General features: G+C 46.9%; 6 protein-coding genes across 6 annotated transcripts; 3 read left to right on the top strand and 3 right to left on the bottom strand.

Moving 5' to 3' along the window:
- Positions 1–2,506: 2,506 nt before the first annotated feature.
- On the top strand, positions 2,507–4,913 carry HO173_003625 (uncharacterized protein; the record flags this gene model as incomplete). Its single annotated transcript, XM_037305550.1, has 5 exons — positions 2,507–2,999; positions 3,059–3,811; positions 3,866–4,005; positions 4,059–4,655; positions 4,704–4,913. 5 exons carry the CDS (start codon positions 2,507–2,509, stop codon positions 4,911–4,913), a joined length of 2,193 nt encoding a protein of 730 aa, XP_037167652.1.
- An 806-nt stretch (positions 4,914–5,719) lies between these two features.
- HO173_003624 (uncharacterized protein) lies at positions 5,720–10,026 on the top strand (the record flags this gene model as incomplete). The annotated part of the gene is made up of 3 exons (XM_037305549.1): positions 5,720–9,278; positions 9,339–9,513; positions 9,585–10,026. 3 exons carry the CDS (start codon positions 5,720–5,722, stop codon positions 10,024–10,026), a joined length of 4,176 nt encoding a protein of 1,391 aa, XP_037167651.1.
- Positions 10,027–10,300: 274 nt separating this feature from the next.
- On the bottom strand, positions 10,301–12,617 carry HO173_003623 (uncharacterized protein; the record flags this gene model as incomplete). Its single annotated transcript, XM_037305548.1, has 4 exons — positions 10,301–11,670; positions 11,730–12,031; positions 12,087–12,537; positions 12,587–12,617. The coding sequence occupies 4 exons, from the start codon at positions 12,615–12,617 to the stop codon at positions 10,301–10,303; spliced, it is 2,154 nt and encodes a 717-aa protein (XP_037167650.1).
- Positions 12,618–12,989: 372 nt separating this feature from the next.
- HO173_003622 (uncharacterized protein) lies at positions 12,990–14,851 on the bottom strand (the record flags this gene model as incomplete). Its single annotated transcript, XM_037305547.1, has 2 exons — positions 12,990–13,421; positions 13,475–14,851. 2 exons carry the CDS (start codon positions 14,849–14,851, stop codon positions 12,990–12,992), a joined length of 1,809 nt encoding a protein of 602 aa, XP_037167649.1.
- A 1,204-nt stretch (positions 14,852–16,055) lies between these two features.
- HO173_003621 (uncharacterized protein) lies at positions 16,056–20,281 on the bottom strand (the record flags this gene model as incomplete). Its single annotated transcript, XM_037305546.1, has 4 exons — positions 16,056–16,496; positions 16,550–16,888; positions 16,937–19,988; positions 20,040–20,281. The coding sequence occupies 4 exons, from the start codon at positions 20,279–20,281 to the stop codon at positions 16,056–16,058; spliced, it is 4,074 nt and encodes a 1,357-aa protein (XP_037167648.1).
- A 446-nt stretch (positions 20,282–20,727) lies between these two features.
- Positions 20,728–21,847, top strand: HO173_003620 (uncharacterized protein; the record flags this gene model as incomplete). Its single annotated transcript, XM_037305545.1, has 4 exons — positions 20,728–20,894; positions 21,027–21,546; positions 21,606–21,732; positions 21,789–21,847. 4 exons carry the CDS (start codon positions 20,728–20,730, stop codon positions 21,845–21,847), a joined length of 873 nt encoding a protein of 290 aa, XP_037167647.1.
- Between the last annotated feature and the right edge of the window lie 4,303 nt (positions 21,848–26,150).

Genomic DNA, 26,150 nt, shown 5'->3' with positions numbered 1-26,150 from the left:
CCATCATCGTCATGGATTTAAGCGGCCTCAGCCTTTTCAACGGTCCAATATCTTATGGGCCAGCTCCCTTCAATTCCGCATAATTCGGGTCTCCTGTCTTATCGCCTGCAAGAATTGAGCTCTCACGAGTCTTTTCACTATAGATTATTTGGGACTGTATCTTTCCGTTTCATGAGACCAAGCTTATACGTCTCCTGGAAGTATCAACAAGTTCAAAGCTGTACTTCTCATAATCTGCATACCTGCTACGGCTCATATCCACCGTATCTAAAGATACAAGGGGCCATTCAAGTAGCGGTATTTACGTCGAATGGGCCTGCTCGGGCATGCCTTCGAATCAATCAATACCTGCTGAGTAAAGCAGAAATGGATGTTCGCCACGAACAGATTGAATACTGGGATGACACTGTATTAATTTTGGGGGGGAGACCGAAATTATTCTCCTTCCATTTTACTCTTACTCTGCAGCCATAGGAGGCTGGACGGTAAAAGACTCGTCGCCAGGCCTTCAACATCCTTATTATCTTCTTCTCCCGAACAGGCCCATAGCTCCAAGTACGAAGATCCAAAGCCCGATCCTTAAACTTGAAGCCGTACCACTCCTTTTTTGAATCTCCACGTAATGGGACTAGCACTACTAGCCGTGAAAGGAGAAGGAGAAGACCGCGCACTTCCTACCACTCCTATGAGAGATGCTTCGCGGTAGTGTGTGCGATAGTTGACGGTGCATAGTAGCAAGTTCTGGGCGTCTCCTGAGTCCTGATGCGAGGAAGCCTACTTTGCCTGTTTACAGCCTGAGCACCCAGAGGATAACGCCGGCTATGGGCCCACTACGTGGTTGACACGAACAGATCTCTTCGGTGCTTTGACAACGCGGGCTAGGCTACTACTTACGTAGGTTTGAGACCAGTCACTCCGTATGTGTATTTGAAGGCCACGCAGGGAACCATGAGATTATGAAGTTGAAATCGCAATATCTTGGCACAGGCTGCGAGGGTCACTGCTAGCTTTAGCGCGTCTTTGTCCGGGAGAGCTGGGACTGTACCTTCTGGGACACATGAGTGATCCACTTGCTCCGAGACCAGGAGTACCCCGTCCGCTCCCTTTCCGCGGTTCTCGGGGTCGTCTCGACCTTTCTGCCAGCTTACTCCACGAAAGGCAGAAGAAGTCAACAAACAAGCTACCGTATTTGGTCTCCATATATTTTTGGTCCTCCAGAGCTTCCATGTAATTTTTCCCGGAGGCCAGCGGTGATCATCATCATGCCAGCCTCGTGCACACTCGATATTGGCTGTAGTGATACCTGTGTCAGAAAGAACGTGCGATGGTCTGTGACTGGCTGAAGAAACAAAGCTATAGTTAATTATGCTGGTGAATGAATGACCAGATGCGGTATATTTGCATGACTAAAGTGGTAGCCAATGTTTGTCCAAGGCCTACATAACCAATCATATTTTCTGTAGGTGAAGAGCTTGGCGAATGTTCCCTCAACCACGCGATCGAAAGGGTTATCTTTCCTGAGAAAGCAGACAATCCTGAATACAAGAACATGAATGGCGAGCAATGGAATAATGATTTTGGAGACTTTAGCGGCAGCTTTTGCCCCAACGCAACGGTCGTATGATCAAATGTACGCCAAATCTGGCTTTAGGGATCACTTTCGTCCAGGAAAAAAGGCTGGGCCGTGAATGGGCTGTTCAAGCTGGTTCTTGGAAATACACACACTTCAGACGACAACCCCCCCACCTCTTCTCTATAATTTGGGTCTATTTGCGAGGTGACCTTTCAGGTGATGGGATTTAGCTGACGCAGCAAACACGTTGAAGTCGCCGATTTCTGACCACAACACCTAGCAGACGAGTTCGTGTATACAGAGCTTGCGTAGCTACTTCTCCTTTATTGTTTTGGAAACTCTTCTAGAGACGGTATCCCGCGGAGTAGCGAGCAACGAATCCGACCCTGCGAAGCCCCTTGCCCAAGAGAATGAAGGATGCTTACCGGTTGAGCATTGCTAGGACACGCACGTAGATTGAAGAAAAGTATTGAGAGAAACGCCCACGATTTTTACCAAATAAGATGCGAGATAGAATGGGCGGCAGCATGACGAATTGAGAGGAAGCCAGGGTTGAAGAAGATGATACAAAAATGTTGACATCGCCATCCTTACACTGATGAATTGGTCGACCGTACAAAAGAGCGAAAATTAAGACCATAAATCTACCCTGGTTGCGAGCAACACGTACATGTAGACTTCGGATTAAAGGTATAGAGAAGAAACAATCTCGCTGAACGAGGGTGAAAATTGGTAATTGTTCTTTCCACATTAGACGTCTTCCTCGACGCTAGCCGTCGTCATCTTCAACCGCGTCGCCGCCTCGGTTCATTTGACTTCCTCGACTTCTTCCTTACATTTTTCGACCGCGCAATGCCAAGCCTTTGTCGATTGACATTCTATAAGAGGGATTGAGTGATAGCACCGAGCCGCAACAGAGCGTTCCCAGCCAAGATGTCACTATTTGGAAGCTCCCCTGACGACTCGAGCTTGTCCAAACAGCCTGCGCGCCCCAACCAGAAATCCGCTCTTTTCGATGATGAGCAAACATCAGGTGCAAAGTCTGGTAGCTCGTTGTTCGACGATGAGGGCACTAATAGTGCTTCACCATGGGATATGCCGACCCCGAAGAAGGCCGGGAGGAGCGACTTGGTCAAGAGACTGCTGCCCGCGTCTGATGTTTCAGAGAACTACATTGATGCCTTCGATGCTTTACGGGAGACAAGTTACAAAGCAGAAGGAGGTCAAATAGGGATTGCCGGTGCAAAAAAACTGTTCGAAGGTTGTGGGCTTGATGCGTCTGAGCAGGACAGGATACTCAAGCTTGTCACTGGTGGGCAGGACACTGGACTTGGTCGGAGCGAGTTCAATGTCCTGCTCGCCCTGATCGGTTTGTCCCAGGAGGGTGAAGAGGCTTCTTTAGACTCGGTTGACGAGAGACGGAGAAGTGAGCAAGACTGAGTAATGTGAAAGGTAGATTATCGATGCTAATATTTCCATTTCTAGATCTTCCCGAACCATCGGTACCCTTCATAAAGCAGATCAGGTCTGCCAAAGTCTCCGAAAACCTCGAAGAGACATCACCAAAACAGGAAGCGCACAGTGCACCGCCCAAGCAAACTACTCCCGGAAATTCTCCTCCTAAATCACGCCGAATAAGAAAAGACTCGCTGGAAAACCTAGACGATGATCCATGGTCTAGCCCAGCTTTGCACAAAGGTCACACCCATAACGTCAACAATGAGGCAACTCCGTCGTCGAATCCTACAGCGGCGAAGCCAATAAGAAATGGGGTCACTGAGCCGTCGCGGACTACGAGTGTTTTCACGACGTATTCCGACAGTCCAAGCTCAACGATGCCTTCGGGAGAAGATACGAGAGAGCCTCCCATGGATGGAGGTGCTGGAGGTTGGGGATCGGAGGGGCCACCTAGCAGTGGGTTTCCGAACGCAGGACAGTCAGGTGGCGGCTTCGGCTCAAGTGGAGACGACCAAGGCAACCACACTGGAGGGAGCATTGGAAGGTCCTTAGGTGGAGGGCGTACTATCAACCGAGGCGTCGAGGAGACCGTCAGTGTCAGCCTTCTTCCAGAGAAGGAAGGCATGTTCATGTTTCAACATCACAATTACGAGGTGAAGAGCGCAAGAAGAGCAAGCTCGGTCGTACGAAGATACAGTGACTTTGTGTGGTTGTTAGACTGTTTGCACAAAAGATATCCATTCAGAGCATTGCCATTGTTACCACCGAAAAGAGTTGCCGGTAGGACTCAAGGCCCTGTCAAATCCATTTATACTGACGACTGACTACATCCAGTCAACGGAAGGCATCTATCAGCCGACGTCACATTCATGGAGAAGCGCAGACGTGGTCTGGTAAGATTCGTTAATGCCCTAGTCAGACATCCAGCTCTAGGTCAAGAACAACTCGTTGTAATGTTCCTAACCGTGCCCACTGTGAGTGCTGTTTACTCGTTCGACTTGCATCAAAAACTCATATTTAGCACCAGGAACTTGCAGTGTGGAGGAAGCAGGCTACCATTTCAGTGCAAGAAGAGTTTGTGGGCAAAAGTCTTCCCTCCGGCCTTGAGGACTCTTTGCCTACAAATTTATCGGAGACCTTCGACACAGTCCGGTCTGGCGTTCGGGAATCATCAGAAAAGTACATCGGCCTGTGTGGTTTACTAGAGCGTCTAGCGAAGCGAAATCAAGGAATCGCAGCAGATTACCTTCGGTTCTCGCAGGCATTGATGGCTGTAACCGAGACCTCACAGAGTACATACGCGACTGATACGAATGACGTCCCACTGTTAAATGAGGGCATAAGCTCGACCGCGAAGCATCTAACGACCAGTCAGAGCTTACTAGAAGACGAAGCTCGCGCTTGGGACGAGGGTGTTCTGGAGGACTTCAAAAAGCAACGAGATACTCTTGTCAGTATTCGAGACATGTTTGACCGGCGCGATCGATATGCGAAAGACAACATCCCCTATCTAGAGCGAAGGATTGAGAGCAATGAGAACAAGCTCGCTGGTCTCATGGGCAGGGCGGAAGGGGCCCCGGCCAAACCAGGAGAACAAGAAAAGCTTGAGCAAGCTGTGAGAGCTGTAAGTGCTTTCTACATATTGGTGTGAGTTATTGCTGACACTGAATAGGACAAGCAATCAATTGTCGATCAGCATGCCCGAGGAGTGTTCATCAAAGAGTGCATCCGGGATGAGCTCGTCTTTTTCCAACAGTCTCAATACCAGGTCAGCAGGTTGCATCAGGATTGGAGTCAAGAGCGTGTAAAGTATGCTGAGCTTCAAGCTGATAATTGGCGAGCATTGAGCGAGGAGGTCGACAATATGCCTTTGGGAGAATAGATGTGCATGGGTGACAGGAATCTCCTTGTGTCCTCAATGTACAGATACAGGCCTATGTTGGCCGCTTAGATATCCTCAATGTACACAAGCATTGCTGTCCGGTGGGCAACATGAGAGAAAGAAACCGTAATCTTGATTGCTAACATCCATAATCTGGGCCCTATTGTCTAATTCGGACGGGACCTGGTAGATGGATGTTAACATATGGGCAGTTTCGTAACCCTCAGACTCAGCCCTACAAGCATCGTCATTCACCTGAAGTGAGAACCGGGGTCTCACTTCGGCAACACTCAGACAACATGATCTGCTAGCACAACTTGATCTCTATAGTACTTCACATCGGTCTGAAATTATCACAACCTGGATCGCTTCAAGATGCCCTCCTCGTACACGCCTCAACAGAAGGCGCAGATCTCCCAGTTCGTGGGCTTCACGTCAACCAAAGACAGCGTTGCTGCTAAGGTAAAGTCAAGTCTCAGTACTATCTCTTGAGGCCTCATTTTGACTGCGAGTGTGGTGTTGGTGGCACCTGCTTGCTCCATAGTATTTCAGCAACTACCTGACTCTTGCAAGAGCGATTGACTGACTTCTTTACCTCACGCAGCATCTCAAATCTCATGGATGGAACGTGGAGCAAGCAATTGACGCGTACGTATATCAATTTCTTCTAGCATTCCGTTGCATTATTTTCAGGCTCGTGACTGGAGGGACATCTTCGACGGTTACGCCTTGGAACCTCGGACATAGCTCGCAACACCTGGTCCCCTCTTGTATCGAGGCCGTGGATCCCCTCCAGGAAAACGAGGATGTTGACCGCGGAGGAGCAATGGAAGATCATCCAGGAAGAGGAGAGGAGAACGGGAGGGGGAAGGAGGAAGAAAAAGTCTCTTATGGAGCAACTCGAGGATATGGGCGGTTTCGGCGACGATCCTGACGGTGAGGAGGCCATAAGAGAGGATCTGGAACGCACGGATACAAGACATCCGTTGCAGAATTCTCAAGGGTCAATTTCCGAATGTGAAGTGTCATTCGGAGAATCATCGTTTTGGGAATCAAGAAAGAGGCTTTTCAACTCTTGGATATTCCAGGCCAATCGCCCGCGTAGCTGGATAAAAAGGAAAGACCTCCCTGTCTTTTTTCGATTTGCTCTACGCCGACCCATCATGGACGAGAGGAGCTTCCAAGCCACCTTGCAAGCCATGAACCTGCAGCTCGAGACACCCATGGGAGATGTTCGACAGCCACATACTCGCCCCATTGGACGATCGAGGGAGTTGATGTTCGGCATTGATGTTGATCAAGAGAAGAAGGTACACGTCAGCAGCAGATATAGACGTGTTTTACCCAGAGGCGCGGCAGAAAACATGGACAGAGTCAGAGAAGAAGCCAGTAGGATGGTTCAGCACGATGACGAAGACGTGCAACAATTGACGCGAAGACAGCTCTTGACCGTGTATGAGCATGTGCAGAATGGTAGCGTCCCGCTCGAGACGGCAGCCTGGCACTATCGTGATACCTTCAACAATGCCGACATGAGCGATGAAACATTGCTCATTTGTCTCCAGCAATTTGGCATGCCAACGGATCACATCCCAACCAAGGAACGAAGCGCTCGTCGAGTCTCCGCCCATTGCCGTTTTTCCAGCGGTGTAGAAATGTTCAGGGAAGAAATCGAGAACTTTCCTGTCCTGGATCTGGACGAAAAAGAAGGTAGAATCGTAAAGGAGCTAGTCAATTACATTGGGCTATATCGTAGTGGCGCATTCCAGGAACACGAGGTTATTCCTATGATTCAGCATTGTCTGGAGGGTCTCCCGCTTGAGGTTAATGTCATCAGTGATATCCTTACTGACCTTGACAAAGATGAGCAAACGGCTGCGATACTCATGTGGGAGGATGCTTGCTTCAATGATAATTCATCTTTGTCTTCCGAGCCTCTCGTCATCTCGTCGTCCTCTTCATCGTCCTCGGAAGAAGAGAATGAAAGGTCGCATGAAGATCGGGAAAACCCTCTTCGTGCGATCGTGGCCCCAGATCCGCATGCAAATGAAGAGAGAGATCACGCTGCTGCAGCGGCGTTACCCGTGGATGGGAGCAAGTCACCCGGTGGGCCTACGACGGAAGACATGGACTACCGAGGAGATTTCAAGGAGAATGAGTCAGAACAGTCGGAGGCCATGAGCATTGACCAAGCGTCTAAGAGCCCACCAGCAGTTCCTCCAGGCGAGCGTCCGAACGTGTATAGCTATGCAAACGAGGCAGAAAGCAGTGTGCAGCCTCCAGGCACTCCAAGGCCAAAGCCTGCGTCTCTTGCGCCCGCCACTGAACAATCTGCTAGCGAAGCAGATGTAGAATCTGATCGCGAACCACCTCGTCATAGAGCGAACGTCGGCCGTAGAAGACCCTCGTCGCCAGACAACGGTATGACTACTGGGATCTGGGGCCTGCTTATGCCAACAAAGGAGGCCCGTAAGCTTGCTTACAAGATGAAGCTGCCACAAGATACCATTGATGAACAAGTCCGCTCAATCTCACCTCGAAGAACCAAAAGAAGGAGGGCAAGCTATGCGAAGACTATTGTTACCTTTCCAAAATCCAAACGCAAAGCTTCAATGGCACTCCATGGAGACACTCCTCTTAAATCTCCAAAGCATGGCGATCATTCTGATCTTTTTGCGAGGGAAGGGGAAGACCAGGAAACCTTTGTGCTAAGCCATTTTGACCGCGATGCAATTCGTTCGGAAGATATGTGTATGAGATGCTTACGTTTGCCCTGTGAATGCGTATATGGATCATCTCCACGTTCAAGAGCTGAGCCTGAGTGCCCTAAATGCCTGCAACAACTGTGCAAATGCGGTCAATTTCCCCAGCTGGACGAAGCCGTTCCAACTGCGCCCCCCAGTGCCAACCAATCGGTTGATGCCCTCAAGGCCAAGTTGGCTGATAGGACGCGACCGCAACCAACGAAGCAATCAGTCACACTGCTTGCTTATCTAGCTCGGATGCTAGACAACGATAATGTGTTGGCTTCGATCAAGCAATTGGAGCGACTCCACCCGGCCAATACGATAATTGTAGATACGAAAGCGATACTGGATCATATTCAGCAAGGCATCGGTGCTGGCGAAGACTTGAACACCGACGGAGAAGACGATCAAGAAGCTATCCGCATCTTACACGTATTGATCCAGTCTTCGCGGACACTGGTCGATTATTCCCAAAGGCTTCATCGTGAAGCAACAGAGGGAAATACTTCCATCACAAGCGCTGACGATTGTCAAGACGAACTAGGAGAGGGCCCAGATTTAGAATCAAGTTTGCTCAACAGCAGCTCTGGCCACGAATACGTCCTTGCTCCGCCTTCAAAGCCAGTCGCCAGCGGAGCAGCATCTCCAGAAATCCAATCGAACGTTGCCAACAGGTCTTTCTTTCAAGCAATCGATACACCACTCGGCAAAGGCGTTTCGCCTTATATACCCACACCTGCACCTGATTCTAGCGTTATTGAAGATGCCGCCCAGCCGTCGCGCTTCCAAGCAGGCGCATTCCCAGGCTCCTCAGCAGCAGGCGATCCGTCAAGAGCAGAAACTCATTCAAGTTCGTCAGCAGGAGGCGAATTTGCAACAGCAGGAGGCCATCCGTCACCAGCAGACATTCCTTCAGATTCGCCAGCAGGAGGTCCGCCCTCGTCAACAGCAGATCTCAGCGAACAGGTGAGCGACAGCCCTATTGAGGCGGAAGATGGCACAGACTATGACACTTTTGGAGCTTCTCTCACGAGACAGCCATATTCGGATTTACGCGATACGGGCAATGGCGAGGCTGAAACGCGATCACTACCCTCACCCAGGCCCGGAGTAAGGGGTTTGCAGAGAGATGTTTCGCCACCATCACCCAGACCAGAAGCAAAGCAATTGCCTACCAGTATTCCATCGCCATCGCCTAGGCCACCATTAATGGAGTTGCCCGAAAGTACACCACCAGCAACACCGAGACTTGCATCAAAGGATTTGTCCAAGAATACGAATGCGACTGCGCAATCTTGTTTGAAAAGTCCGAGTTTTGACTCTCTCCCACTATGGCCAGCTCAACCAGGACGTCCAGAAAAAGCCGGAAAGGAATGGATGAACATGACTCCTAAGAAGGCCTTGGAATACGCAAAGGAAGAGGCATTTAGTCATGGCAAAACTCTCGCTTTTTTCCTGGAAGAGCGGCGTGCTGTTAGAACTCGCATCAAGAAAGAGAATGATTTTGCTAATACAAATTTGTCTAACCACAGTTTCTTCCAGAGTTCAAACGGATTGTCAGGCTCGTCAGGCACTGCAAACACCCCAGCTCTGAACAAAATATTTGACAAGTATCGAGGTATGTCCGATATCTATTTTCCTCTGCTTGTGTGACCATGCTGATACCGTCGTCTGCCAGACAATGCGGCGGAGGAACCAGACAAGATTGGGATCGAAGGCTCGATGCGATATCTGACGGACTTGGGCGTCAAGCTGGATGAAGTTGTAGTCCTTGCAGTTCTTACAGAGCTCGGCGCACCTACGATGGGCGAGTTCACTCGTGAAGGGTTCGTCAATGGCTGGCAAAGTCATCGGTGTGTACTTTACACAAAGCACGAATCGCGCCAGGCTCACGCACCGACTAACCATGTCCCTAAATTTGTAGCGCCGAAACCCTTCCCAAGCAACAAGGCCAAATAGCCTCCTTCCGCCGCTCCCTTGCAACGACACCCGACTTCTTCAAACGCATCTATAAACAAACGTTCCTCATCGCTCGCCTACCGGGCCAAAAAATCGTACCCCTCGAAACGGCCCTCGAATACTGGCGTCTCCTCTTGACAGCTCCTTCCTTATCGTGGAACACAGCCAGTACGCCATGGCTCACGCTGTGGCTGGAGTATCTAGAGGCGCAGTGGAAGAAGAGTGTTAGTAAAGATATGTGGGATCAGACGGGCGTCTTCGCCATGAAGAGCCTGGAGGATGAGAGTATGAGTTGGTGGAGCGAGGACGGGGCGTGGCCGGGGGTGTTGGATGAGTTTGTCTTTTATGTGAGGGAGAAGAGGGGGGATGCGACTGGTGCGGCGGAGAGTGAGATGGATGTTGGTTGAGAGGGTATTATCGACGTCAATGTCGACATGAGTGGGCATGGTATTGATGGCTAAAAGCCGGAGAGCGAGACGGGCTCTAGATGGGCGGAGACGTGATGATACCATGATGATGCCTTCATGAGAGAGGCTGCAGACTTGAACCAAGAGCAGGATCGAGTCTTGTCATTTTTATCCAACAATGGCTACCAAGAATACTCTTTTATGGGTTCATTGAATGTCGCTTTATTTTCTAACTCTTAATGAAAGGAAGTATGCATGGATGTTGCGCATAAGGTCATTCCATAACCTCAACCTCCCCCGGCATCGCCTCCCCACCCTCCATCCTCAACCTCGGGAAATGCTCTTTACTCCACTCATACACAATCCCTTGTGCTTCCCGTTCCCTCTCCCCCGGACTCCTCCCCTCCCTCTCCGTCCGACCCGCCTGCCGTTCCCTTGCCTCATCTCTTGCAGTCAGGCCCAGGAACCAGCGCCCCACATCCCAAAACCAATGCCCGACGGATCGAATCCCAATAATCAACTGCTCGCCGGGTGAATCAATGACTTCATACGCAAATCCTTGCGTGTCGACGCTCTGGATCGAGGCAGCGCGCGAGGGGGCAGGCGATGGTGGTCGAGCGAGATGCGACTTTTTTGCAGCTTCGGCTTTATAGTCGTCGACTAAGACGAGGGCCGCGGAGTGCCAACCCGCCGAGGCGACTTTGAGGACGAAATACGCTCCCATTTCGTCCTCTCTAGTGATACCATCCTCCCAACAGGCTCCTTTGCGCTCAAAGTAGCGACCTGTAGCCTCACAAGCACCCACATGCCCACTCAGCACCATTCTCCCTCTCTCCCTCGCTTCAGGCTGGCCGGACGCCCAATCCATATCCTGCAACCAGGTTTGCATAAGGGGTTCAAACCAGACTGTCGGATTCAGAGCTGGGGGTATGCGACCACCACCGAAAGCGCCGCCTTCGAGGGCTACGCCGCGGAGATGGGAGATCAAACGGTTGCCGAGACCGAGGGCACCGCATCGTTGGGGCTCGAGACCGTAGGATGTTATTGTTCCAGTGGAATGGAGTGCGTGGTAGTGGTGGTCGCCGTAAGCGAGGGAAATTATAGGGTTCGATGGGGGAGAGTGGAGAAGGACGGGGGATGGTAAAGGGTGAACGGGGTGGGAGGTTGAGGCATGGTGGAAGGCGTTGAGGAGGTCTTTGTCCGCTGTCAAGATGGCGCCTGAAGTTGTGAAGACTGCGAAGCGGATGAAGGAGCCTTGGAGGTCGCGGATCCGGAATGTCTCCGATGGGCAGGCGGTGGGGAAAGTAGTGAGTTCAATTGGTTCCGGGATGTTGAAGGCCCGCATGGGGAAGATGGTCGGATAGCAAAATACTCTGTTGAGGTCGGTTGTGAAAACGATCCAGTTTTCAAGCACGATATGATGAGTTACTTGGCCGATGCGGGACTCGAGGCCGTCGTCTGTAGTACGCCCGTTGTATCGTTTTCGGCGGTAGCTGGTTCCGGGGATAGTGACAGAGTCGACGAGCATCGTGTCTGCCACTGCGAGCGTTTCTTGACGGCCGCCTCGGACGACGTCGCTGTCTTGGACAGAGGCCCAGTAAACGATACCAACGTCTATCACGTACATTGAATTGCGGTCCCAGCCTACGTCCGGATGGTCAGGACGTCCGTTATCTCTGACGCCTTAGAGAAGGGCAATTTACCTGCAATCACTCTGTCGACCTTGTTACCCACCATATCAACATGAGCCAGCTTGATCTGGAAGCCCATAACAGACTCCCACATCCAGACCTTCCCATCATCCGAGAGTCCCAGCACGCTTGAACGACCTGTCGAATACTGTTGAATGGCGGTACTCGGCTCAGATCTTGTCTTCGACGTAGTCGGATATGCATGTGGAAAGCTCAGTCTCCTCAAATTTGCCCCCCCGCCCGACCTGAGTCCGTCGAAGATGCCATATATGTAGATTGCCCCTATTGAATTGAGAATCGTAGTCGACCAACCTCTTGAGTAACCAACATCAGCGTCTTTCCTGAACAGAACCTTCGCGTCTCACCTACCCACACTGCACATCAGCCACAATCCCCACGTCTCCACTAATCACAGGCTGCTTCGGCCATCCCGCACTCCCAGCCTCGGTCCTCCACGCACGCCCATGGACCGCAGCACGAGGACTTAATCTCTGAGATTGCGGTCCCGTGTTGTCATGTCCCAGATTTCCGCTCTTGTTGTCGCCCCATGTGTAGAGCCGCGTCTGCGTAAGCAACTTCTTGTAAAGCCATTGCCAGCGCGCACCCTGGAGGAGGGGCTGGTCTGGTATGCGGAAGGTCGCACGGGTGAGAGCGTGCCAGAAGGTAGGGTCTTGGTGGTAGGTGTGGAGGGCTTTCTGGGTGTTGGTGTCAGCAAGGTGCAGTAATTGGGAGAAGAGCAGGCGTTCTACAGTGACGGTTGTGAATCTTAGGAAGTCGGTGGCGCTGAGGTAGGGGAAGATGCTGTAGAGAATATCGGAGGCTGTAGCTAGTCAGCTTGTATTTGCTGTGGCTAATTGCAGGGAGATTACGAAGGTCTGTCAATGCTATTGTGGGTGCCATATTGGATGATTATATTGCCTTATGAGTAGTGTTATAAGGTCTGATATAGGTTATCCAGTGGTGAATTGAGGAGTCTAAAGAAGGTTGTATCACTCTTTGGGAAATCGCGTCTTTTCCCTTTGGTCATGGCCTTTGCAATTTGTGTCCGAGGATCTACAAGTACTGTACATAGCGAAAATGATCCCTGTCATAAGTAGATCGCGCGGACTCCCCTCCTGACTCCATTGTTCAAGGCAAGCTTGTGCCAGCCATTGCCAGACTTGCTGGACCAAAGCCACATGATAAAGAGGAGCCAACCAGTCAGTACACACGCCCTTTCTTTTGCTTGAAAACAACATGCTTGATAAAAAGTGCCGCCGTCGTCAGTCATGATCATCGAGCTTGCACGTTCTTCAGACCCTCGGGATCGACCTCAGGCCCTACTTCCTTCTCCTCTTCCTCGCGAATGATTTCTTGACTAACCCTTGCCTTTTCCTCTTCCAAACCATCTTCAGAGCGGACGTCGCTATGCAGTACGTGCCCGGCATCGCCCATACTCTTCCTTGCCTCTCCCACAATAGCATCTGCCTCGCTGATGCCGCCTGCTTTAATAGATGGCGGATCGCCTTCGACACCGATGGGTTCTGTCTTTCGTTCAACGGTTTGCTGCAGTTTGCTGTTGTCGAAGCGGACGACCATGCAGGAAAGGTTGTCGGTGGAGAAGCGGGCAAGAGCGTGGTCGACGAGTAGTCTCGAAGCGTGCTGGGGGTCATGAGTGTGGCGGATTAGATCGACGGCTTCTTGGTCAGTGCAAACGTCCCACAACTGAAGACCCTGTCAGCAAATGGTCGAAGAATTTCATGAGAACGCGAACTTACCCCGTCACAGGCTAATATCAAGAATTCGTCAATGTCTGGTTGTATAACTGTTTCCGTAGTGTATGGGTGGCCTGTGACTAGATCTTTCATGTAGGCATCACCTAGCGCTCGAGTAACAGCCAATACGCCATTGACACGGTTGTTGAGGATCAAGCCTCCGGCATTCGAAATCCGCTTGCCTTCGTTCTCGTCGCTGCCTTTGTGATCATACGATAACCGTAGTGCTTTTCCATTGCGGCAGAGCACAATGCGTGCGTCACCAACATTTGCAGTGTATAGCACACGCTGACGAGACGCAGAGTTTTGAAGTTTCGGCATGGGTGTAGTCGATGCAAAGCCTGGCAACATAGCCTTGCTCTGTGGAGTTGGATTTTGCGAGACATCGGACTTGCTGTCTGATGTCGGCGCTTCTGAGGCAGCTTTCACAGCAGCAGCAGCTGCGGGTGCTATTGCAGTAGAGCCTGTAGCCGAGTTCGAGTTTGGTATTCTGTCCTCCCATCTAAGAACAGCACATATAGCCGTGCATCCGCTGTTCTTAAGAGGCAGCTTGTCTAGCTGCTGATCAACATTGGTGAATGTCTGATCCAGCAGTTCCGGAACGGGGGTATTGGGGTTCTTCCGTATCATATCTTCTAACAAAACATGTAGCTTCTTTCCGCACCAGTCTGCCGCGAAGGTACCGGCGTGACCGTCAAAGATGGCAAAGTAACCGTTGTCAGTCTCGACAACATGCGAGCCCGGTGGGGGACTAGTAGACAAGCTACTGCTAGACTTTTGAGTATCTTTTGATAAGTGGCTCTTCATACTACTGGACATCGATTCCGAGTCTGATCCAATATTTGGAGCGGGCGTGCTCAAGAAATTGTAGAGATAGGCATGGGTGTCCTCCATAGTTCGTCTGCATTTCTTGTTCTTGTCTTCTGTAACTCCAACGCGGAATGTAGACCTAGGTCCGGGGCGTGACTCTCCAGCGGAGTTGTTGAGTGAACCTTGAGGTACACTCAACGCCGGATCTGTCTTCCCAAGCTTTTGCATGGCCGTCGGTTGAGGCACCAATTGACTATCTTCAGGGGTCGAATTTGGCGAATTGTGTATGTGGAATGAATTTTTGGCACTCGAAAACAACGCACCAGCCTTCGCCATCCCGCTACTCCTTCGCTTCTTCTCGCCGTTGTGACCAGTTTCATCCTGCGACTTCCTCCCCGTTGGCGAGCTCAAGCTATTTCGGCTGTCATCATCGACATCATCTTCATTGACCGCGTTCAAGTTGAGACCGCCAGGTATACTCCCAGGACCAGAAGTAGGCTTCGCGGCAGGATGTGACGCGATCGGGCTCTCATGGTGCTCTTTGGTCGGGCTGCTTGAGCTGCCAAACATTCTGTTCAAGAGGCCGCCTCCCTGAGTGGAGAGGCTCCTTCTCTTGTTCCCTGCCAGGATGATGGATTTGCTGATTTAGGTTCTAGGAGGAGACAGTTGGAGATATCGTGTAGAACGACGGTGAGACGCAATTCTCAGCGCTGTCAACTATGTATTTCGAGTCTGTTCAGAAGTTGCGCGAGGTTGGTTGGTGAAGTCTCGACTGTGGGGTGATGGTAAGGAACGTGGAGGTTGACAGTGAGGGGCAGATGTGTCAATGAGGGACTGAGGGGTCTGGATGTTTGAGAAATTGCAGTGTCAGCGAGGTGGTCCACGGAAGTGACTGGTATCGATCAGGATGCTGTCATGCGAGGCTGGTAAGTAGTAAAGTAAAGAAACAGAGTGAAAGCTCGTAAGGGCTACAGCATGAGAGGGTGTGGGGAACACACAGTCTTGGCGTTCTCCAGGCAGTGGCCGTCCTTCCTTTCTGTTCAGTCCCACTTGAACAGTTGACAGGTTCGTTAGAAACGACACAAGCTCTGCAAAGGCAACGAAAGAAAAAAAGATACAATTGAGCAGAAACCTGTTTGCACGTACTCTGATGAACAGCTGAACGGCGTAGAGAATGTGGGGAGGGCTTATCGGCCGTACAGAAAGTCCGAAAGGGGTCCAGTAAAGTCACGTGTTTTAATGATGGTGGACCGTCTTTCTGTGACAGAATCTGGGGAAAATTGGAAGTCAAAATGATTATGAGTGTTGGTGATTCTATAACTCACAGACGAAAGGGGAGGATTGTGTCAAAGCAGTGAGGGATCAGGGATGCGCGGTAGAGAGCCTCCTGACATGTGCATGTGCATGTGCAGACAGCTTGCAGGATCTCCAGTACATGGAAAATCATAAGACTGAGCATACGACACATCGAAAATTGTTTCAACAACATTCAAGTCGTACTATGATTATGAGCATGGCTTTGAGGTGTCGATGCTATTCGAAGCGCACCGCACACTCTTCAGTGCATGTTCGGTCTGTCTAAAGATACAACACCTGCAACACGATCACTGTCCATCCGCTTGTAGCGATGATGATACCAGGCCGGTTGTCCGTATTACCTGTCGCTAACGCTCTTGATCTTGGTCCTCCATCCGATCTCTTATCAGAAGTCGCTTTCATACTCTTTCGCAAGGGCAGATGGTTGTGAACAATGCTCGCAATCCCCATGGCTTCCCTATGCAGCCTGACTTTTGACCTCGTTCTCCACAGCCGTAAACTGTGGCTTGAACTCTTTTCCGACCCACTCCCAGTAGCCTTTCCATGCCTGCCCTTGCACGTTCCCCGCGATAGCCGAAGCCGCTGGAAACGCATTGTGAAGTAATACTGTGACCTTGAGCACACCTTTGCTGGCTTCCGCTGCCTTCTCCATCTCTTGTTTGACCGAGTTCTCCTTAGGCTTGAACGCCAGAATTGCTCGGAAGCGTTCGGCGATGGCATCTAAACGTCGCACCATCTCTTCGGGGTCAAGGACAATGAGCTTCCTCAACATGAGATTGCAAAGAACCTTGATCTCATGCTCATCCTCGATTCCTGCAATGACGCGATCGAAGAGGTCGAGTGGGTTGATGCGTGTGTATGCATTCTCCATTAGCGAATACAAGGTCTCATACGCGCTCTATTAAAAGACGTCAGCTCGAGCGTGCATATTGTGCAACAGGGTCCCCTCACCTTACGTAGTTCAAGCCCATCATCAACCTTGTGCTTGAATGGGCCCATCTGAACCTCGCGTATGAGATCTGGATTAATACGTGACTCCTTCATCACTAGGGGAATCAGCTGTGCCAGCTGAGGCAGAACGATGTCTGATTTATTGGCCGTGGCGGAGTTCAAAGTGCTGAGAGCAAGTCGTCGGTTTTCTAGACTTGGATCATTGAGCATCGTGGTTAGCATCTCGATAAGGATGGGCTTGAGGACCTCATCAAAGGCGTCATCGCTGTCCGCAAACGTAAAGCGGATTGCTTGGATGACCATGCCTCTGACCGTCGGCGTTGGGTCTTGGAGATAGCTCTGGGGTCACGGTCAGCGTTGTAACAATACCATCGGCGAGTAACTTACCTGGAGCAGGGGGAGGAACGTCTTAGGCTCGATGATAGTTAATCTTCCAATGCACTCGGCCCCTATGGCTTTGTTGTCCTCCGCCTGCGATGATACCAAAAGCTGGTTCCAGATCTCCTTGGTGAATGGCGAAATGTCTGAATGGGCTTTACCGGCATGTTGTAAGATCTCTTTAATAGAGTGAAGTGATAAATACTGTAGGTTGCCTGTTTTACCTGAGTTTGACAGGATAATTGGCAAATAGATGTTAATATTGCCTGCTCCTGCTCTACCAAGCGCTATGGCTGCAGCGCGAGGTACGTTCTCAGACTTGGAGTTAAAGTGATCCATGAATACGTTTGGTTCCAGGGGTGAGGATGATCCTAGACGTAAGCCTGCTTCTCCAAGTACCGACAGAGCGAGACATTTGCGTTTGCCGTCTTTCGAAGACCTTAATTCGGTGGCGAAGTCATTGATCTTTACGCCCACTGTCGAGCCTCCAGACACCAAAAGGGTGCCAATTGCTTTACCTACGACAGCAGGATCACCAGATACGCCCACGTTCTGCAGTAAACCCTGCATCAATGGCTGCCCTACAGCCTGATCTCCAATGATCTTGACCAGGCCCAGATAAGAGTCGAAGACGGCCCCACCCAGTGGGGAAAGGACAACGCCACACAACGCGTTATTTAGATTGGTGTCGACAACCTTTTTCGGACACCGCTTGACGAGCTTCCCCAGAATTGACATGGCCGGACCAAGAAGGTTGAGATCGTTTGAATTGATCAGCGGTAGAAGCATTCCGGCTAAGTTGTAGATAGTGTCGTCATCAAGACCTGCGAGAGCGACTGAGTTAGATACGAAGTTCCTTAATGCTGCAAGACTTGCTCCACGGAGACTTCTGTCGGCTTTGCGTAATTGAGCGCCCAACTCGAGCGCCACGCCTCGTGCCCAAGCAGGTTGAACGTCGCTCTGGTCAACTGCGGATGCCACCACTAGATCGACAGCTTTGACGCCAGAGAGACGTGTTGTCTCGTTCTTGAGTCGATCTTGGAGAATAGCAAGAGCCTTGGATTTATTGGTGGTCATGAGGAGCTTTACATTGCCTGATCCCGAGGTACGTGCAAGAAGAACACCAAGAGCATGTATGGCTCGTTGTCGTACTTCTAGGTCGGCATCAGTGGCCACGGCGCGCGTAGATATGGCGTCATAGATACTGCCAACATGCAACTTTCGTTGTTGCTCTGAGCCAGCCGATCGGGGTGGGGTGAGTATCTTGATCAAGCTCTCAATCGCAAGAAGAGCCTCGCTCGAGACTTTGTAATACTTATCTTTGATAGCCGTAACAATAGTGGGTACGATGGACCCAATGTAAGGTGCCACAACTTTGGAAGAATGTGTGTCGCAGATCGCACTAATGAGTTGCAGAGCCTCGATTCGCATCTTACTGCCGCTCGCTGCGGCCGCTCCACCTACGGATGTTGATGCTGATGCTGAACCGGTTGCAGTGGCTCCCGAGGATTTGACTGCATCAAGTAGAGGCTCTACAACTTTGCCCAGACTGTCTGAAAGCCCACCGTTTTGCACCAGAACTAGGTCACGAAGAAGAGTGACTGACGCCTGTTTTGTCGGAATCGAGTTCTGCTTCAACAATTTAGATACGCCTCGAACAATTGCCGGGCTTAGTCGAGCGAGATCCGCCTTGGGCCCAGAAACTGGAGAAGGTGACGGTGCGGGAGAGCTTAGACCCATGGACGAAGAAAAGACGCCTGGCGCGTCAAATGTGCCAGCATCACTATTTACTCTTCGCCGCTTGCGTGAGCGGGAAGCATACTCCGCTGTGAAATCAATGTCCTCATCGACGCTTGGGCTCAACAGCGAGACGCCTTCACCAGTCTTCCGGATCAAGGATGCCAAAGTAGCAAGAATTTCGAGTCTGACATTTTCTTCCCTCTCCTTGAAACGGCCGATCAAGACTGGAGCAATTTTGTTATACAAGATGCCGTTGTCCAAGAGATCGCCATTGCTTCGGGTCGAGATGATGGCGTAGAGGGCCTTTGCAGCACATCGACGAACCTTCCAGCTGGCATCGTCATCATCACTCATAGCTCCATCCTCCTCAAAGTCTTCCTCAGCATCGTCGAAGCCATTCGTCTCAGCATCATCGTTCTCCTCGTCCTGCGTGCCGCCCATGTCTTCGTCATCTTCGTCAGTCGCAGTGTTAGGATCATAAACGACATATCGCAATGCGGCTTCAATTGACTCGTCTGTGAACACGCGCATATCGTTACTGCAAGATGAGAGAAACCCCTCCAACGCTACTAGCCCTGCTTCTCGAACCTCTTCAATCTCCAGATTGGGCGCACCATCTTCAGCAAGCTCTTCCATGGAGTCTTCGTACTCTTCTTCGCTGAGTGCACTAAGTACAAACGGAGCCAATGTTTTCAGGTATGGGCCTAGTCTCTGTGGTATCGACCTTGAGAGCGAGCCAACCATTGTAATAAGTAGTCGTCTTTTCGGCAACGTCAGATGACTGCTTCGAAAACTCTCGATTGTGCTGGATACGAAAGTACTGAGCAGGCGGTCGGACATGTAGACCGCAAGTATTGAGATGGCAACCACCGCCTTTTTCTTTATGACAGAACCAGTGCGTTCGTCAGCCAGGATGCTCATGATGGCCTTCTGGAAAGCTTGTTTTTCCGGGTCTTGAAGCATGGGTCCGAAGCATCTTACCACCTCGATGAGAACATCAACAGCATCGCTGTTCGCGCCTTTCTCTGAGCCGATTTCCAGCATTCCCGGTGGCGGGCTAGGAAGATTCTCCAGGCCATGTGGGATCACTATGTAGCCTAGCAAACGTGGTATCAAGACTCTACTGATGGCAGAGTATGCATCTTGAGATTTTCCAGAAGGAGGCAGACCGGGCAACGGTCGTGGGAATGCGGTTATGAAAGTTCTCAAAGCCGTTGCAGGTATCGAGGTGTCTACCGAATGCGTGGTTTTGATATTCGAGACTCTGTGAACAAATGGTGCAAGAATATCTGGAGGTAGTTTGAGGACGAGGGCACTGACACTGTATCCTGTTGTCAATAGCGAGGTTCGAAGTGAACAAGAAACATCTTACCATTTGATGGCTTGATTTTGAACCTCACCGTTCTGGTCATCCAGAGTCTGGAGCACACCATCGATGATCTTGGCACTTGTATGATAGTCGTTGGTAAGGAAAGTAGATGCTCCTGCATTCAGTGTGTTGTAGAGATCATTCAATGACATATAACGAAGATCAGCGTCTGCATCACTGAGCTTTGGCAGTAACGCCAAAGCTTGGGCGGGTGTGGGATTCTGAGGTACGGAGGGCGCCATCATGAAATCGTATGCTTCGTCAGGACATGAGAGAATGATACGAGTCTTTAGGTATCTGTAGAGATATGAAAGAACGGAAATGAGCTTTGCTCGAGAAGGTTCGAGACTCCAGGCAACTGCAGGCTAAAATGCAGGACAGGTGCAATTCGTAGAGGACGGCAGCTTTTTACACGTGGTTGATAAGTCTTAACACTCTCAACGATACTTATATTCGGACATTTGCGAAATCAAGCAGAAAGACGGAAGGAAGACAAGACGTCCTAATGTCAATCCCGGAGTTTATCCGGCCGATGGAGCGGCATCGGCCGCCAACGCTCTCAAGCTCCCAACCTCATCATTTCTACAGATTACGATTGACCATTGGCCCTTAGTGAGCGAGACAAAGGTCTCTTCCTGCGCATTTTCCTTGTCCTACCTCAACACAGCCTACCAGTTCCCGACTTGCCAGAATGGTCATCGCCAGAGCTTCCTCTCGTTGGACTTCGAGACTGTTCGCCCAATCTGCACGAGCTACTAGACCCTCTCGAACATGGCGACCGGTTCAACGACGTACATATGCTAGTGATGGAGGTCACTCTAGTCAACAATCTTCGATGCTGGCAGGAGACCTACCTTGGTATGCCCATGTCCCGTTCTGATGCCGCATCAGCATTTTTGCCAGCTACGATTCTCGAGCCTTTTCTTACCGAGGCATTGGAACTACTCAATGTATCCGAACCACGGGCAAAAGGCTGATCTCGAAGTGCAGGGCCATCGCATCTATAGTTGTCACCGTACCATCAGTATATTACCTGATGCAGCCTCAAATTGAGAGGTTTCAACATCCTGAAAAGCACGGACACGGAGGACATGACGATCACGATGAGCACGGCGGAGAAGGCGAAGGCGGTGAGGAAGGCTCTTCGAGTGAAGGTGGAGAGTCTGGAGAGGATCAAAGTGAAGGCGGCGAGCAAGAATCAAAAGAAGGCGAGAACGATGAAGACAAATCCGACGACTCTGATAGTGAGGGTGGAGAGAAGGATACTCCCAATACCTCAGATCATGAAGATTCAGAAAACACCATACACGAGAAGGAGGGAGGTCAAGATGTGGAAGGTGTACAGTTCAAGGGCGCTACTAGCGGTGGCACCAGAGAAAACGAGCAAGGCGACACACGAAAGCATATTCCAGATGCGAAGGGGTTCAACAAGAAGAGAATCGAGAGTCACTATGGTGGGAAAGAAGGCGAGGCTCAAGAGCCAGAACAGGACCCGAGTGACAAAGACATGGTATCAATTGCACCTTATGTGGCGCCTTCAGGATGGCCATTGTGCTAACATTAGATTAGGCTGCTACATCCAAATCTGCTGGAGACATGGGCACACAATCGGGAAAGCAGGAAGGACTTTCAAACACCGACACCAAACACTCCACCAACATTGCCGAGGACCCTGAAAAGAGCACCAAAGGCGAAGGTATTAAAGCAAAACCCAGTAGGATAGCTAGCTGTTTGAATGCTAATGAGCCATAGGCGGTCCCGAGACAGCCAAGAGCAAAGGAACAGTGGACCCGCAAAGACCACAGCGCTGAGAAGGTCGATAATACCTCTTTCAGGAGGTTGAGAGCCCTTGCTGATCAACGTTCGTTAGGCTGAGAACAAAGAAGCGAGAGGTTCATGACCTTGCCACAAAGAGAAGAACTTCAGCTTCTTTACCAAGCGTGGATAGACTGTACATCACAAAAGCGATTGGCCTCTGGAACATCCGGAAGCAATGCTTACTGATTATCATCGCCTTTCGCGGACGTTCCTGCGTGTGTTTCCCTGGTCAAGTAGGCCTTGCATTAAGGATGGAATTCCCATCAACATATCGAGCTACCATGCTGCTGCACGGTTTACGTCCGCGTACGCACAGTCACGTCGATATAGACTACGTATATAATGAAGCCTTGGACAGGATCACAATGCCTTACTGAGAGCTACTCTCGTCCGGTCACTGACGTTTCAGACATCTCCTATGCCTGAGCATAGAAGGTTCCAAGTTTGTCCGCCAGGATTCCAGCCTTCATGTTTCGACACTTTTTTTCTACATCCTGAATATCTGTGAGCTAAGCCTTTTCAATCCATACCTATCATCGACTCTTAGCTTCCGTACATGCTCCACCTTCGGAAATACCTCGTTTGATTGGATCTCCCACTTCCACGAGTTCATGTCGTTGTGAACCCACTGTTGAATGATTTCGCTTTACCTGTTTCCTCAACATTGTAGTTCAGAAGCTTTACAGTGACATCCATGCCATTTGTGCTTCCCTGTGGTTACTTTCTGGTGGCCTGAAATCTGCAAGTCAAGCACAGCCGACGATTCCAACGCTGATCATGTGTTCCGTTGGGTGTCAGATCCCCCTGCTGATCAGACCCGTTGTTGAAGCGTTGAGTCTCACAATCCTTTTCTAGCAAACCCTCTTTCTGGGAGTTGGATATAGTATTAAGAAGCAGTGAAGCAGGGAAGTTGAAAACGCACATGATAAAATATACAATTATATTAGATCAGACGGCAAAGCTGCGAGCAAGTCACTCCCAAGTCACAGTCACAAGTGATGACCATTCGATCGCACTTGAGTCAACACTTGGTGCCGGTGGATTTTAAAAAAAACAAAAAAAAATTATATTTTTTTTTTTTTTTTTTTTTTTTTGCCCCCCCAAAAAGTGTTTTTTTCCCCAAAAAGGCCGGGGGAAACCCCCAAAAAAATTTCCCAAAATTCCCGGAAATCCTACTCGTGGTGTCCAGAAGTGAGTTCCCACGCTAACTTAGCGCCGGGAGAGTGACTAATTAAACTACTCAGTTCTCCGCAAAATCGTATTAAAATATATCTTATTTTATAAAGTTATTTTATAGAGGGGGCTACTTAATAGGCTTACTCTTCTATTAAATATTAAAATATCGAGAATATAATAATAATAATAACTATATTTATATATAAGTAATTTTTTAAATATTTAGATTATTTAATTAACTAATTAGAGATTTTAAATAACTTTCTAATTAGTTATTATTATCTTAAATTAGATAATAATATTATATTCGCTCTTCGATAGATCGATACCTCTTAAACATCTCTTATCGAAGTTACTTTACTAGACGATAAGGTCTTTCTAGTTTATAATTATTTTTAAAAAAATTTTTTAAAATTTTTTTTTTTTTAATTTATTTTTAATTTAAATTTTTTTTTTTTTTTTATTTTTTTTTTTTAAAAAAATTTTTTTGATTGTTTTTTTTTTTTTTTTTTTTTTTTTTTTTTTTTTTTTTTTTTTTTTTTTTTTTTTTTTTTTTTTTTTTATTTTTTTTTTTTTTTTTTTTTTTATTTTTTTTTTTTTTTTTTTTTTTTTTTTTTTTTTTTTTTTTATTTTTTTTTTTTTTTTTTTTTTTTTTTTTTTTTTTTTTTTTTTTTTTTTTTTTTTATTTTTTTTTTTTTTTTTTTTTTTTTTTTTTTTTTTTTTTTATTAATTTATTTTATATTAATTTTATTATTTTTAATTTTAATTTATTTTTTTTATTATATTTTTTTTTTTTTTTTTTTTTGGGAGTTTGTTTTTTTAAATAGGGGGGGGGGTTTTATTCTTAATTATTTATATATTCTTATTAGAGTTTCTAACTATAACTTTCTTAGCGTATTTATATAAACGAGCTAATAGAATATAATCTCTATATTATTTATCGTTAATATCGTAATCTTTAAATATTAAAGAAGATATATACTTAAAGACTTATACTATAATATATAATTTTTTTATACTCTTATTATATTTCCTTTCGCTACTCTTCTTAAAAAAACGATTATAAGTAGTAATATATCGATTCTTATTCTAATATTTATTAATAATTTCTTAATAAAAGATAGTATTAAAACTTACCTCGATAAGAGTATATTTAAGAGTTTCGAGAATTTCTATAAAATATCTTTTTTTCTTTATTACTTCCTTCTATTCGTAATTTTTTAAAATAATTTTAGCCTCCAGTTTACGTCTTTCAGCTATCGTCTATACTAGTTAATAATATTATAAATTAATATTAAACTTTATAGAATAGAAGGCTTAATATATTTATATAAATTAAATTAAGTTATCGACGATAGCTATAGTTTTAATATTCTTTCTCTTCTCTATAAAAATTCGTCGTCTCTTATAATTATTATTATAAATTTTATAATAATATTTATTACTTATAATAAAGATAGATTCTTTATTTAATTCTTTAAGAATCTAAATATAGAGATTATCTTATTAATATTCTTCGAAATAGTTTAATTATAATTTCTTCTACTCGATTCTTCGCTTAATATACTTTATAATATAATTATTTTTAATTTAATATATATATTAAAGAGCTATTTTTATAAGTATAGATTATAAGATTAATAACTATAGTTTATTCTTATCTCGCTTTTATTTTTTATTTACTTTAAAAATATTAATATTCTCTTACTATATAGCCTTTTAATAAGAAATTTAAAAGTACTTAAAAATAGTTTAGCGTATTATCTTTAAGAGGTCTAATTAATTTTTTATTCGAATTAGAGCTCTAGAATAATTAATATTTTATAGATATATTAGAATATTATAAAAGTCTTTATTATCGATTTTATTAATTACTCTCTATATTAATATAATAGTAAATCTCTTATTTATCTCTATTCTTCGCTTAATAATCTTAAAACTTTTACGATATAATAATCTATATATAGCTATAACTACTTTAAGCTCTAAATTAATCTTAATATTATATAAGACTATTAAATATATATATATATAATTAAATATGGTGGAGTAAATAATAAAGTAAATATAGCTATTTACGGGGAGACCCTGCTAAGGCGCTAAATTTTAGCGTGGGAACTCACTTCTGGATACCACGAGTACTGAAATATATCTTATTTTATAGAGAAAGAAGCTGATAGAGCGGTATACTCTTCTATTAAATATTAAAAATCTACGAAATAACAATAATAACAACTATATATGTGTGTACGTAACTTTCTAGACCTTTCTACTACTCAATTGACTAATTAGAGACCTTAAATAATTTCTCTATCGAGTACCCCCTCGACCGTCGTAGTCTCAGCTTGGCCCCATCGGCCTTAAGGTGGGTCTGAGTAGAAAACCCTATCAAGACTTATTTTTTTGGTGTATTGCCCGATATGTAATATTTACACCCTGTGTATATATAATTCTTAATAAAAATACGCATCTACGTGATATAGCCTTTTTTGAAATTCTTGAAAAAAGTTAAATAAATAGTTAAATAGGCTCTTATTAAATTAGAAGCTATAATATAATAATTAAGAAGTAGATTTTTAATTTTATTCTATTAAAAAACTTAGCTAACTTAGCTATAGTAGCGATACTAATATTTAAAAATATCGTATATCTTAATAAACGCGTAGTACTATATAGAAATTTCTTTATAGTATATTAATTCTCGAGGTAATCGCTATAATACTCGCCGAATCGACGATATAGCGTATTAAAAAAAATATATAGTCTTATTAATTAGTTTATTACTTCGATTAGATATTATAATCTCCTTCTATTTTTTAAACGACTAGGCTTATAAGAGTCGCCGCGGTAATAAGTCGTCGCGGCGATAAGTATAAATAAATAAATAAGTAAGTAAGTAAGTAAGTAAGTAAGTAAGTAGAGTATCGCTATAACGATATATATAAATAAATAAGTAATTAAACTTACGAAGAGTAGAGCGGAGAGCGAAGCGGAGATAATTTATTCTTTTAATATAAAGTTAGATATTAATAACGGCGATATCGATAAATAAGAATATCTTATACGACGTCGAAGTCTCTTATAAATATATAAAATATAGAAAAAGACGTCTTTAAATAT

Source organism: Letharia columbiana (genome assembly GCF_014066305.1).
Source record: "Letharia columbiana isolate WasteWater2 chromosome Unknown Sc0000009_s0, whole genome shotgun sequence".
Lineage (NCBI taxonomy): Eukaryota > Fungi > Ascomycota > Lecanoromycetes > Lecanorales > Parmeliaceae > Letharia > Letharia columbiana.
The sequence above is the reverse complement of the archived record's forward strand: the minus strand, read 5'-3'. Positions and strand labels throughout refer to the sequence as shown.